At 33.6% G+C, this 13358-nt stretch overlaps 1 protein-coding gene across 3 annotated transcripts in view; it reads right to left on the reverse strand.

The window, feature by feature from the left end:
- LOC128168884 (CST complex subunit CTC1-like) overlaps window positions 1-13358 on the reverse strand; it is a 43596-nt gene that overhangs the window by 12684 nt on the left and 17554 nt on the right. For all 3 annotated transcript variants that reach the window (XR_008241474.1, XM_052835031.1, XM_052835032.1), the window contains exons 9-16: window positions 4399-4491; window positions 4184-4276; window positions 3708-3769; window positions 3063-3162; window positions 2677-2757; window positions 2096-2217; window positions 1453-1582; window positions 1091-1258 (exon numbers count right to left, since the gene is read on the reverse strand). Coding sequence is in view for 2 of the 3 variants with exons in the window: in XM_052835031.1 (XP_052690991.1) it covers window positions 1091-1258; window positions 1453-1582; window positions 2096-2217; window positions 2677-2757; window positions 3063-3162; window positions 3708-3769; window positions 4184-4276; window positions 4399-4491 (849 nt within the window). In the remaining variant the exon portion in view is untranslated. The remainder of the gene's footprint in view (window positions 1-1090; window positions 1259-1452; window positions 1583-2095; window positions 2218-2676; window positions 2758-3062; window positions 3163-3707; window positions 3770-4183; window positions 4277-4398; window positions 4492-13358) is intronic.

Consider the following 13358-nt stretch of genomic DNA (forward strand, 5'->3'; position numbering starts at 1 on the left):
GTGGTAATTACCTGAGTGTCATCCTGATCTTGACTGTGGTAATTACCTGAGTAACATCCTAATCTTGACTGTGGTAATTACCTGAGTAACATCCTAATCTTGACTGTGGTAATTACCTGAGTAACATCCTGATCTTGACTGTGGTAATTACCTGAGTAACATCCTAATCTTGACTGTGGTAATTACCTGAATGACATCCTGATCTTGACTGTGATAATTACCTGAGTGACATCCTGATCTTGACTGTGGTAATTACCTGAGTAACATCCTAATCTTGACTGTGGTAATTACCTGAGTGACATCCTGATCTTGACTGTGGTAATTACCTGAGTAACATCCTAATCTTGACTGTGGTAATTACCTGAATGACATCCTGATCTTGACTGTGATAATTACCTGAGTGACATCCTGATCTTGACTGTGGTAATTACCTGAGTAACATCCTAATCTTGACTGTGGTAATTACCTGAATGACATCCTGATCTTGACTGTGATAATTACCTGAGTGACATCCTGATCTTGACTGTGATAATTACCTGAGTGTCATCCTGATCTTGACTGTGATAATTACCTGAGTGACATCCTGATCTTGACTGTGATAATTACCTGAGTGTCATCCTGATCTTGACTGTGGTAATTACCTGAACAACATCCTAAACTTGACTGTGATAATTACCTGAGTGTCATCCTGATCTTGACTGGTAATTACCTGAGTGTCATCTTGATTTTGACTGTGGTAATTACCTGAGTGACATCCTGATCTTGACTGTGGTAATTACCTGAGTGACATCCTGACCTTGACTGTGATAATTACCTGAGTGTCATCCTAATCTTGACTGGTAATTACCTGAGTGACATCCTGATCTTGACTGTGTTAATTACCTAAGTGTCATCCTGATCTTGACTGGTAATTACCTGAGTGACATCCTGATCTTGACTGTGTTAATTACCTGAGTGACATCCTGATCTTGACTGTGGTAATTACCTGAGTGTCATCTTGATTTTGACTGTGGTAATTACCTGAGTGACATCCTGATCTTGACTGTGGTAATTACCTGAGTGTCATCTTGATTTTGACTGTGGTAATTACCTGAGTGACATCCTGATCTTGACTGTGGTACAACCAATATAGATCCGAGTTTAGGTGTTCCACAGTTCTCAAGTTCTGGATGATATCGTATCCGACTCTGTGGATCAAAGCTGAATCAAACACAATGTCTGAGCACAGGGGGATAACGGGTAGGAAACTGTCCAAGGGCTGCAATAAAAAACTCAGAATTAATCTAAAATCTACACAGAGAAAGTGTCACCAAAATACTGACAGATGATCAAAAATACTTTTTATGTATATGGAACAATGAGGATAAAATAAGCTAAAGATTGAAATAAGAAAATGAGATATCTACAGATACATGTATCTAGATATCTACACTATATTCAAAATTATGTCACCTTCGTATCTATTTCCCTTCCGAGCAGGAGACAGCTGTGAGGTGTAGACAGAAATTCCTTCATGTAGTCTCGCTTAGGAAGGTTCATTTCACAGTTCACATACTTCTCTAGCAGCCAGTCAAACCGAGAGCTACAATAACAGGTAAACCAGTCAAACAGAGAGCTACAATCACAGGTAAACCAGTCAAACCGAGATTTACAATCACAGGTAAACCAGACTAACAGAAAGCTCCAACCACAGGTAAACCAGTCAAACCGAGAGCTACAATCACAGGTAAACCAGTCAAACCAAGATTTACAATCACAGGTAAACCAGACTAACAGAAAGCTCCAACCACAGGTAAACCAGTCAAACCGAGAGCTACAATCACAGGTAAACCAGACTAACAGAAAGCTCCAACCACAGGTAAACCAGTCAAACCGAGAGCTAATCATAGGTAAACCAAGCAAACCAAGAGCTACAACCACAGCCAAATTTTACATTCCTCAACTTATACTTTCCTTTCAGATTTTAACACAACATTTGACAAGTATTCATTAAAATATGAAAAGAAAAATTAATGTAAGTAATCCACATGCCTGGACTTCCATGTATAATCAAAGCAAAGAACCTATACTGTAAAGCAACTGTGACACGTCTTACCACAGGCTGGTGTGGAACTTGTTGTACAGAGAAATAAGAAATCGGGAAAACTGGAAGATCATCATCTTGGTGACTGAATATCTCCATAGCCATTTTCTGATGAAAGCAGAGGGTTTAAGACTCTAAAATAAGGAGAACAGAATTTGTGAGAAAGTTGTGTATTTACAGCACTCATCTATTGGCTTTTCAAAACACTTTTCTTTATAAAGAATAAAAAAAGAATTTTATAACAAACTCTTTAAATAGAAGCCTGTTCACTTAGAAATTACATCGAAGTGACACTGTTTTCTTCAAATTACCCTGAACTCTTTGCTTTGAGATTTCAAAAATAGAACAAAATGGCAATGAATTGTGTTTTCCGCAAAAATCTTAACACTTATTTGTCAATGATCATCTGTCTTTTAAACTGTAATGAATTACAGGAAGTTTCATTCACTTAATAATGCATAATGCTTTGGTTACAGCCAGCAAAAATGATAAATAAAAATAAATGTTTTTCTTTTCTTTCTTTTTTTTTTGGGGGGTGGGGGGGAGTGGGGGGTTTTAATAGGGTCCATGACAATTCTAACACTGTTTCTTACCTTAACCTGCGGAGTAATGACAGAAAACTCAGTCACTCTGAAGCTGGAGCTCATACAACAAACAATACAGATCTTGGGAAACTGAAAAATAATGGGAAAAGTAAAACTTAGGGATAATAATGCAGATCTTGGGAAACTGAAATACGGTATTACATCCAAGGTCTTTTCTTAAAGGGTACATGTAATCCAAACAAGAATCTTTTAAAATTTATCGAGAAAATCAAAATAAACCTATAAAGGACCTTCAATTTCAATTTTTTACGAGACATTTTTTAGGTGCCACAAAATTCCAAAATGCCATTTCCAATTTCTCAATGACTTAATTAAGGTCTGAAAAAATCTTGACGTACCTGTTTGAAGGCACGCATGTGACAGTTGTAACGTACCTGTTTGAAGGCACACATGTGACAGTTGTAGACTGTGACTGTGGAACCAAGGTGAAGGTCGCTGTACTGATGTTTGTAGGGCAAGCCGCTCAGAATAAGCCTAAAACATACAGACTATCAGTGACTGCATCCCTAGTCTATCCAATGTTTGAACCATTGCTTCAAGTCCTATCAAGATTATTTGACTTATGTCAGGACATCATCAGAGCTGACTTTAAATCCTTCAAACATGTTCATCTTAATTTTTCCTTTTTTCAGTCTGTGACATGGCTAAACTGGTGCTCAGTGTCTCATCACTAATCTTACAACTACTGTAGATTCCTAATTTTATGCTAGTACTTAATTCCGCGATTCATCTGTCTTGCACCAAATTGGAAAAATGTAAAATATCGCCAAATTTTTATCATAAATCTATTTACCATAGTTAACATCCGTCTGAAACAAAAAGCAAGATCTTTAAATCTTTGAGATGTGAGTCTCGCAATTTGATACAGATATAAATTCCTCGCATTTAATTAGGAATTACAGTAACTCAAACTATAACACTCTGTTTGTTATATGTCATAAACTATAATGTAAACTTCTGCTAGGTGTCTCAGCAGTAATCACTTGTTTCACTGTTTTATCAGGCATGAGTGTACACACCATACAGTTGTATCCAGCTGGTAGATACCAAAGCTCTCTAGGTCAGTGTTTGTGATTTCCCCCTTCAAAAACAAAATTATACATAAGCAACTCTAACCTTTGAAATCACAATGAAAGTCATAAATTTGAATTAAAAAACCCTGAATATTCATTACAACTAGCAAAAAACATCTAATAAGTGATGTCTAAATTCAAAAGTTGTCGTTTTGTAAAGAAATTCTTAGTCCCAGTAAAATATCTATTTCCAAATACTGTAAATAATGTTTAATATATTAAGCATGTACAACATTTAGAAAACAATTTTTCAACAAGTTAGTCTGGATTTGAATTACACTTGTGTCTGGATATACCTATTCTCATTAACATATGTTCGACATTTAGCGATGTACTAGTACTTGATTTCTAACAAAAGCCTGTTTCTGCCAAAAACAGTAAAAACAATACACAGCCAAATGTAACAGTATCTCCCTTCATACCTTGTAGGTACATAGTTCCTCAGGGCAGGAGGAGGGGGTGGGGCCTGTTTGTCTGATCAGGGTCAAGTTTGATGGGTTCTGTTTCAGCCAACCCTTCATTTCAAAGTGGAGAAATATATTGTACATTGGTCAACACATGTTTTTTATTCCATTATTAAGTTTTATGATGATTATCACATTATGATTCATTAATAATTGACACACTATGAACTCACAGAGAGTGATAGAACCTCAATGTTTGCCATCACTGGTAGTAACACCTTCGCATTCTTCCACGGAACCAAGACTCGTTTCTCCTGTTCTGATCCCTTCAATGAAACTTGTTGGTGATACATTGTGGTACAAGGTTTTTTTCAAATGTTGAGTCAAAGTGGATAGGAACGAATAGTAACTTATCAAAGAAGAAAAACCTTAAACTATAGGACTAGGGTAGTCCTTTAACTTTGAAAGTGACCATGTGTTGGAAACAACTAAGAAGGCCAGTAAAAAGTTATAATAAGACAAAAAGCAGAAAATAACAATAATTCTCTTTTCAATAATGAATCATTCTTTGAGAATTAAGTGGTGATCCAAGATGGTCTGAGGTTATCAAATCCATTAAAACAAGAAGGGCCTTATCACATTGGACCGTATAATGATTAACATATAATATTCAAAAAATGATTCATTAATGATATTTATATAATATTCTGCAATTGCATAATTGAATATTAACATACTGCAGAAGTCAATAATGAAATGTTTTGACCATGCATACCAAAACTCATTAGAAGTACCGGTACTTCTGCTATCAGGGACAAAGACACTGGTTTATGTAAATATTGCAGTTTACAGTCAAATAGACTGTACGGTCTTTTGTATCATGACAACAGGGATCAGGTAAATATCTTGGTTGCAGGACAATTCTTGGGCCCCACAAGAGGTTCAATGTTTGATCATGTTCTTAAAAACTGCAATACTTATATATATATATATATATATATATATATATGAGTATTGCAGTTTTTAAGACTGTAACAAATAGGGCTCAATTTTTAATATATCATATCTGGAGAAATACTTGAATTCAGGATCTATCTACAATGTAACTACATTGTCCAGATACCAGATATTGTGTACATGACTCTATAAAGCTGATTTTATTATGGCTAGTTTTGCTCATGTGAGCAATCTGGCCCATGGGCCTCTTGTTTTCTGAAATCCAGCCATAGACATAGATTGTAATGGTGCAAATTATTATGATCTGTTGAATAAACAATGAAACAATAATATGCTTTTATTGACATTTATTAAATTCAAAAACTTATACAAAATTGTCCCAATTAACCCCTGCGAATGTGTTTGGAATATTTTTTTTATCGTTGCTACAGCGTAAGTATGTAATAAATCCAGATGTGCTCAAATGAAAGTTCACGAGACTTCATCGAGATTTGTTCAGTTCCTGTGAAATTTCGAGCGGAAGTATAAGTGTTCGGATAATATTCTCAAAATACGTAAGTACCGGTCGTTTTTCACATTATATCCTACTTTGATTTATGTTAGAACATTAATGTCTTATTTCACCATCAAGCGGTTATTTACATCAAACGATAATATTCAGAACATAGTTATCGTTCGTGTTTAACCACGTGTAGAGTGGCTGAAAATATAAACATTGGGTTGCTTAATAAAATCATAGCCATGTTTGATGCTTGTGGTGTGCAATACCGTGTTTTTAGAAAAATAATGGGTGTCTGTTTTGCATAAAAACTTAGTATATCGAGCCATTTTCAAGGAACATTCTGCATAAAATAGTATAGTCTGTTTCACTATTGATGCTATTACTAGGTCAGGCGGGGATCGAAAATTAATCCTCAGGGGGGATCTCAACAAGCATGTTAATTGTTGCAACAGCAGACAAAAACTATTTTTTGTATTGTCAAATTTATTTCTAGAACACATTTTATACACCAATTAATGAAGATAAAGTTTAAAATCAATAAACTTCTAGATTTTATATTTTACTACAAACTTTTAAGATAGAATATAAACAGGAGGCATGATTTTTACTGCAAAACTGAAAGGGTCAAATAAAATCACGTGGTCTAAAATTTAAATGACAATAACATTCGCACAAGGGGTGAAGAGGCATCATAGGTTTTCATTGTAAATAGGTAAAAATAAGTTGGAATGAAATATTACATGTACATATTTTATTATATCAAGGTTTGACATTTCATAGAGAATAAGTGAATAGTTTAATTTTCTTCTGGGGGATGCTTTTTAAGCAAAAGATGCATTAATGATCTCAACTGCAAAATCTTTTTTTTTTTAATACCATTTATTGATTCCTAATAAACAAGTATTAATAACATATCAGAAAATAGCATATGGTGAAAATATTTACAATATATATCAGGTTTTTATAAACTAAAAATGTACACTGTATATGTATATGAGTTAATCAGAAAAAAATAAAAAAATCAACATATGTTGAAAAAACGATATATATCAAGTTTTTATGAAATAATTTAAAGATGCTACCTGTATGTGTTAATCAGAAAAAAGTGGAAAAAAATCATTGCATTGATAATTACATGTGATTTTTTTGGCCCACACATAACGAAGGGTTTCACTACCATCAGTCAAAGTCTGTGTCCATGTTAGAAACCCTTGTATTCAACAGAGGGACTGTCTCCCTCGGAGGGTGGGCGTATATAAATATATATATATATACATACATAATAGTTATCTGCATAAATACATATTCATAGCATAAATGCATATTCATAGTAAAAATGCAAAGTTTTGAAAAAGTTTCTTTTCTTTCATTTGATGTAAAAAGGATAGAACTGAACAATATGATAAAGTATTCTCTTTAATATACATTCTTAACGATTGACTTGTTTCTTCTAAGTTTTCAACTCTACAGAACATTTTATATTTGTAAATTCTGAATGCAATAAATGAGAGGAAGATATTATAAAGCTTTGTTGTTTCGTTATCATCAACAAAAAAACCAACAATGACATTTTTTCAAACAATATTAAAATTTAAGCATTGGCTTGCCATATGCCAAACATGTTTTACATTTACACAATCAAAAATTAGATGCTGTGCATTTTCTATCTCGGTTCTACACATTTTGCATTTATTATTTACCCCTTTATTCCACTTACTAATTAACAGATTATTACTTAGTAAATTGTTTAGAAGTTTATAATTAAATTCCGCAATACTTTTATCTTTGACATTTTTAATTTTGTTGAAATATATTGATTTCCAAACTTCCTTATCTGGGATTTGGAAATCCCTACCAAGCTTTCCTTGTGAAATTGGACTTTGAAATTTGAGCTTTACAAGCTTCGAATAAAAACATTTAGTTTTGTATTCTTTGTCATTCTGTTGCATTTTGATATAGGGGATTTTAGAAAAATCATACATGAATTCAAATTTTTTAAACACTTTTTGTATTATTTTATACTCGCAGATCCAATTGCTTTTTTTGTTTAACCTATCAAATATGTCTTTTGTACTTTTTAATTTACCGTTTTCTTTAAAGATGTCTTTAACATACAGTATTCCGCTTTTAATCCATTCATCAAAACATATCGTTTTACCTTTAAAAGTAAATGAAGTATTTGACCAAATTGGTTGTAATAAAAACGATTCGGTATTTATTGATCTGTCATTATTTTGCTGAAAATCTTTACATAGATTAAAACAGGTAAAAACTTGCTTATAAAATTCTGGAAAGTTTTTTAGTATACCATAATTTCCAGTCGATATTTCTGTTGTACTAATTAAATAGTTTATATTGATATTCAGCGCTTTACAGAGACTATCTATGTATTTTTTTACAACATGATTAGTTGTAAGTAGGTGGGCAATCCATGTTGCCTTTATAGCCTTTAATTTAGAGTCTATGTCGGTAATGCCTATACCCCCATCCATAATATCACCTATGATCGTATTTCGTTTGATTCTGTCTGTTTTATTCCATATAAAATTATATATTAGTCTATTTATATCATTCACATAATTTCTTTCGGGAAGTTCTAAAATACTGGAAACATATATAAGTTTAGGTAAGGCAAGAGAATTAACTACAGTAACTTTACCGAATAATGTTAATTTTCTCTTTTTCCATGATTCAAACAAAATTTCAATATCGTGGTAAATCTTCATCAAGTTTTTATTATAACACTCGATTTTGTCGTGTCCTACAAAAATACCTAAGCATTTTACAGCCTGTTTAGCTACTTTAATACCTTCTAGATTTTCGAACTGGTCTTTTAAATTTCCTAACAATATGCATTCAGTTTTTGATAGGTTTATCTTTGATCCAGCTAATTTGCAAAATTTATCTATGGTGTCAATAGCATGTTTCATGGATTCTATATCTCCTAAAGTAACCGTCATATCGTCCGCGTGCTGTACATTTTTTATTTCATCTTGTAAATCTTTCGAGGTAGATCCATGTATTAAATTATTTTCTTTAATTTTACTTGATAGAATTTCCGCAACAAATAAATATAATATAGCAGAAATCGGACACCCTTGTCTTATACCTCTATTCATTGCGCATGTTTTTGAAATCCATCCATTATTTTTTAAACGGAAAACGGGGTTTTTATACAGGATTTTTATCCATTTTATAAAATCTGGTCCAAAATTAAATTTTTTCAAAGTTTTAAAAAGAAAATTCCATTCAACTGAGTCTAAAGCTTTTTCAAAGTCTAGGAATAGTAATATACCGTTTTGATTATTATTTTCACAATATTCGAAAATATCAAGTTTAAGCCTTGCGTTGCTTCCAATATATCTTCCTTTTATATATGCTGTTTGTTCATTTCCTATATAGTTATCAATAACTTTTTGTAGACGGCGAGCAAATATAAAGGCAACTAGACACTTGTTGCAAAAGCAACAAAAAGGTCTTCCGTTTTGATATACATGTATCAATTTAACTGTAAGACATTGCTTCTCTCACATAGAATAAAAATTGGATATCATAATTATTGTGAATGATATATCCAGACGTTACTTACATATAAAACAACAAGAATGAAAAAGAAATCAATTTTTGAAGTACTTTTTGTGACGACCGGAAGCAACGCCGATCTAAACAAAAATGTTAAACATTTGTACAATTATAAGTCAATCTTTCCTCAGAGTTTGGTTGTTCACGTCTCTGCCAAATCTAAGATCTCTTTGAAACAATAGTTTTTGTCTCGGGACCGGAAACAGACAAACGGAAGTGATTAATAAAAACAAAAGCTGGTATTTCTCGTACATTTGCTTAGCGTACATCTCTGTTTATCAGGCTAGATGAAACACCCAAGAAAATCAGTTAAACTTGTTAAAAACATTATTTGTTTGAACCCTTCCGGTAAGAGCCGGAAGTGACAGTTGACAAAATTAAACCCATTAAACACACCCGCAATCAAATTTCTATCAATCATGAGAGCTTCGTGTCTGAATCACTTACAGTGACAAAAATCTTGTGGACATCAAATTTGTAAAAATGAAAGTTACACAGATATATTTGAGATTTCTCACCGGAAGTAAAATTTATTTGCTAATTTAACATTATATAGATGACATATGTAAGATTATATACTGATATTTTTATTTTATGTAAAATGAATAAAACATAAAAAAAAAAACTTTTCAAGTGTTTCCGGTGACGACCGGAAGTTACGCCGAACAATACATTATAGTGTAAACACATGTACATACATACTTCTATCATCCCACAAAGTTTGATTATTCAAGTCATCACCGTTTTTAAGATCTCTAGGAATCCAGGTTTTTTGTTTCGGGACAGGAAACGGACAAACGGAAGTGTTTGATGAAAATGAAAGTTAGTATTTCTTAACCATTACACAACAGGACTTTATTGGCTATCAATTTGTCTTACATTGTCAAACAAAAACAGTTAAACTCTTAACCAACTTGAATTGTTTGAACTCTTCGGGTGTGGACCGGAAGTGACGGTTGACATAATGAGAGCGGTTAAACACATCTTCTATCAAATGTCTACCAGCCATGTAAGCTTTGTGTCTTGGTCACTTACAGTTTATGAGATCTCGCTGTAATAATAGTTGTTTTAAAAAGAGTACCTGAGATATTTGAGATATCTCACCGGAAGTAATTTTTTTTGTTTATTAATCATCGGATAGATGACATATGAAAGCGCTTATACTTATATTTCAATTTTGTGTTAAAGAAATAAAATGTGTAAAAACATAATTTTTGAAGTGCTTCCTGTGACGACCGGAAGTTACGACGAACAAAACAAAATAGTTTAAACACATCTACAACAATAGGTCTATATTCCCTCAAAGTTTGGATGTCCAAGTCTTTATCGTTTCTGAGATCTCATTGTCCATAGCTTTTTGTTGCGGGACAGGAAACGGATGACAGGAAGTGAATTTCGAAAAAATGAGAAAAAAAACGCCTGGAGATATTATCGTTCTTTTTCACTCCTAAAAATTTCAAGAGAATCTATCCAGCCATCTCTGAGAAATCTTGTGGACAAAAAAACGGACAAAAAAAAAAAATAATAATAACTAGACACGATCTCGTTGCGAGCAACGAGGAGGTCTTCCGTCCGATTTTTAGAATAGAAAATGACCTTGTCTTTTACCTTCATCAACAAAACTTATCAGGAAATGCACATGTTATCTAAAAGAGCGATGGATGAAGGATTATACACCCCATTGGATCCCTAGTTTTAAGGACCAGCCACATTTTATTTCATATTAAATAAGAGGTCTTTTGACCATAGAACAGGTCTAATAACCGGTAATAAAAAGAAACCGTAGAAAAAAAGAGGGTCTTCCTTTGTAAACGGAAGACCCTAATAACAATAAGAATAGAAGGGTCGTCCGCTGAAGACAGAAGACCCTAATAATAAATGACTGTTTTTGTCTAAATCTTAATTAAAGAGTGTTTTTCAACCTGTACTACAGTCCAGCATCCCTTTTTTGTTGAATATTTTAGCTAGAAAATTATATACAAAGGAGAGAAGAAATAGAGAGAAAGAAGAAATCTTGGCTCCGGCGAGATAAGAACACACATCCTTTGCAGGTGTCTCAAAACATGGTTGACGCGAAATAATTCCCGAATTTGTCTTTGAATTTGGGGCGTTTCCGCCCGGGAGAGGAGCTGAGTTTTTGTATGAGATAAAAAACAACGTGTAAGATGTCTGACTATTCAGGTTTGGTAACCGTGCGAGGTCATTTGAAATATTGATGCGTGTTTGTGTCTGGAGGGGGGTGAAAAGACCCGAGCTTGATATTCGTCGTAAATAAATCGAAAATAGAATTTTGAGGTGTGGATCTCGGATTCGATTAACAACAATTTGGGGAAGTCCTAAAACAATGACTGATGCATTTTACCCATGTATTTCAGTGTTGATAATTTTTTTTTCGTGTCGTTTACTTTTATTTTTGACTGTTTTAATTTAGCGGGATTAAAAAAATCTTTATAAAGGTAGAAATAACGAAATCAGTAACACGTAAAAATTTGAAGACAGTAATTTCCACAGTTCTAACATTCATAAGTAGTTCACACACTATCGAAGATACAGACTAAACGGAAAACAAGAAATATACATACAACAGAAATATTACGCGGCTGCTTACATCCCTTGTACTGTGTAGATTTTAAGTCCCCGTACAGGCTATACTCGCCGTTTGATCTTAGGAATTTCTTCTTAATTGTTCAATCCGCTGCATATTTGGCAGACATTAAGAATGGGGTAACAGTAATTTAGAATGGTACTTAGTTAAAATTAAAGGCCCAAGATCAAAGATCAAGTAAAATCGGGCCAGAAAAACTAAATGATTTTTTGAATGGGGGGGGGGGGGGGGGGGGGTTGGTCGGTGACTTCTATATTGAACGTAGAATATTAAATTCTAAATATCACATATTACACAAATTCTAAACAAAATACATATGCTAGAACAATGTATAAGCGCTGTTTAAGCCACTGTACCATTGATTTGAAATTTAAAAATCTCAAAATCTTAATTATGATTTTTTTCTTTTTATTTACTTTTATTCTAATATATGTATAGCATTAACATTAGGTACATGGAGATGAATGCAACAGGTCAAAACGTTTGAAATGGGCGGGAACAAATTGACGCGGACGTCTGAGAAAACACTGGATTAAAACTGTTGTTATATGAAGCGTATTTTCAATCCACCTCAGCATTTTTAATTTGCTATATAAGTTAATAGAAAAACATTTTATTTCATCAATAATAGTGATTTTATTTCATCAATAGTAATCGGATCCCCATACGAGAGAGATTATACGCAGGGCAAAGCATATTGTCCGATGACTCGTCAAAAGTCTGAAACCAAGTGAGGGCGATTTTGAAACGGGGTTTATTCCCAGGGGAGAATAATTAATTCAAATTCCGATTTAATAAATTAATACATATATTATACCCACATAAAAATGTTCGCTAGGCTAATTTATACGGATATGCACATTCATTGTTTATCTAGCTATAATGAGAGAGAGAGAGAGAGAGAGAGAGAGAGAGAGAGAATTATTGACCCCGCTGTTTAATCACTAATCCCGCTTTTGGGCGAACATGTACATGTTTATAGACTTTTGTAAATAAATATAAACTTTATAAGACTGATTGTAAATGATTATAATCCCAATCCACCCTGCCGTAATGATTTTTATAAGTCAAAAGTGAATAATCAGACTCTTTGTTTCAACAGTGTATTTCAACGATCAGTGTTTACATCTGTTAATACATAGGCCCAAACACAGATACAAGGGTGGTCAGTTTTCACACCGTATCGCAGTCACCCGGTTGTCAGGGTGAGAGAGAGAGAGAGAGAGAGAGAGAGAGAGAGAGAGAGATTTCATAGTGTTTTATAGTGTTTCTAGCTTTTTGTAGTGTTTTGAGAATCAGTATATCAGCAACGTGTGTCAATAAACGCATGCATACATGCAAGCGTATATCTATATATGTGAACAAATACTAATCAGTCCTCCTTTTTAAGCCATGTAGAATAACGTTGGTGCATTGCTAAACGTTGTGTGCATACAGCATTGAGATGGCGGCATTTCTTTGATGCCGGCAAAGCGACCCAGTGAACTCTAATGCGGTCGTACTGCAGGGGCGCTTCGGCGGCATGTCTTTGATGGCGGCGATGCGAA

Source organism: Crassostrea angulata, unplaced genomic scaffold (assembly GCF_025612915.1).
Source record: "Crassostrea angulata isolate pt1a10 unplaced genomic scaffold, ASM2561291v2 HiC_scaffold_66, whole genome shotgun sequence".
In the NCBI taxonomy this organism is placed as follows: Eukaryota; Metazoa; Mollusca; class Bivalvia; order Ostreida; family Ostreidae; genus Magallana; species Magallana angulata.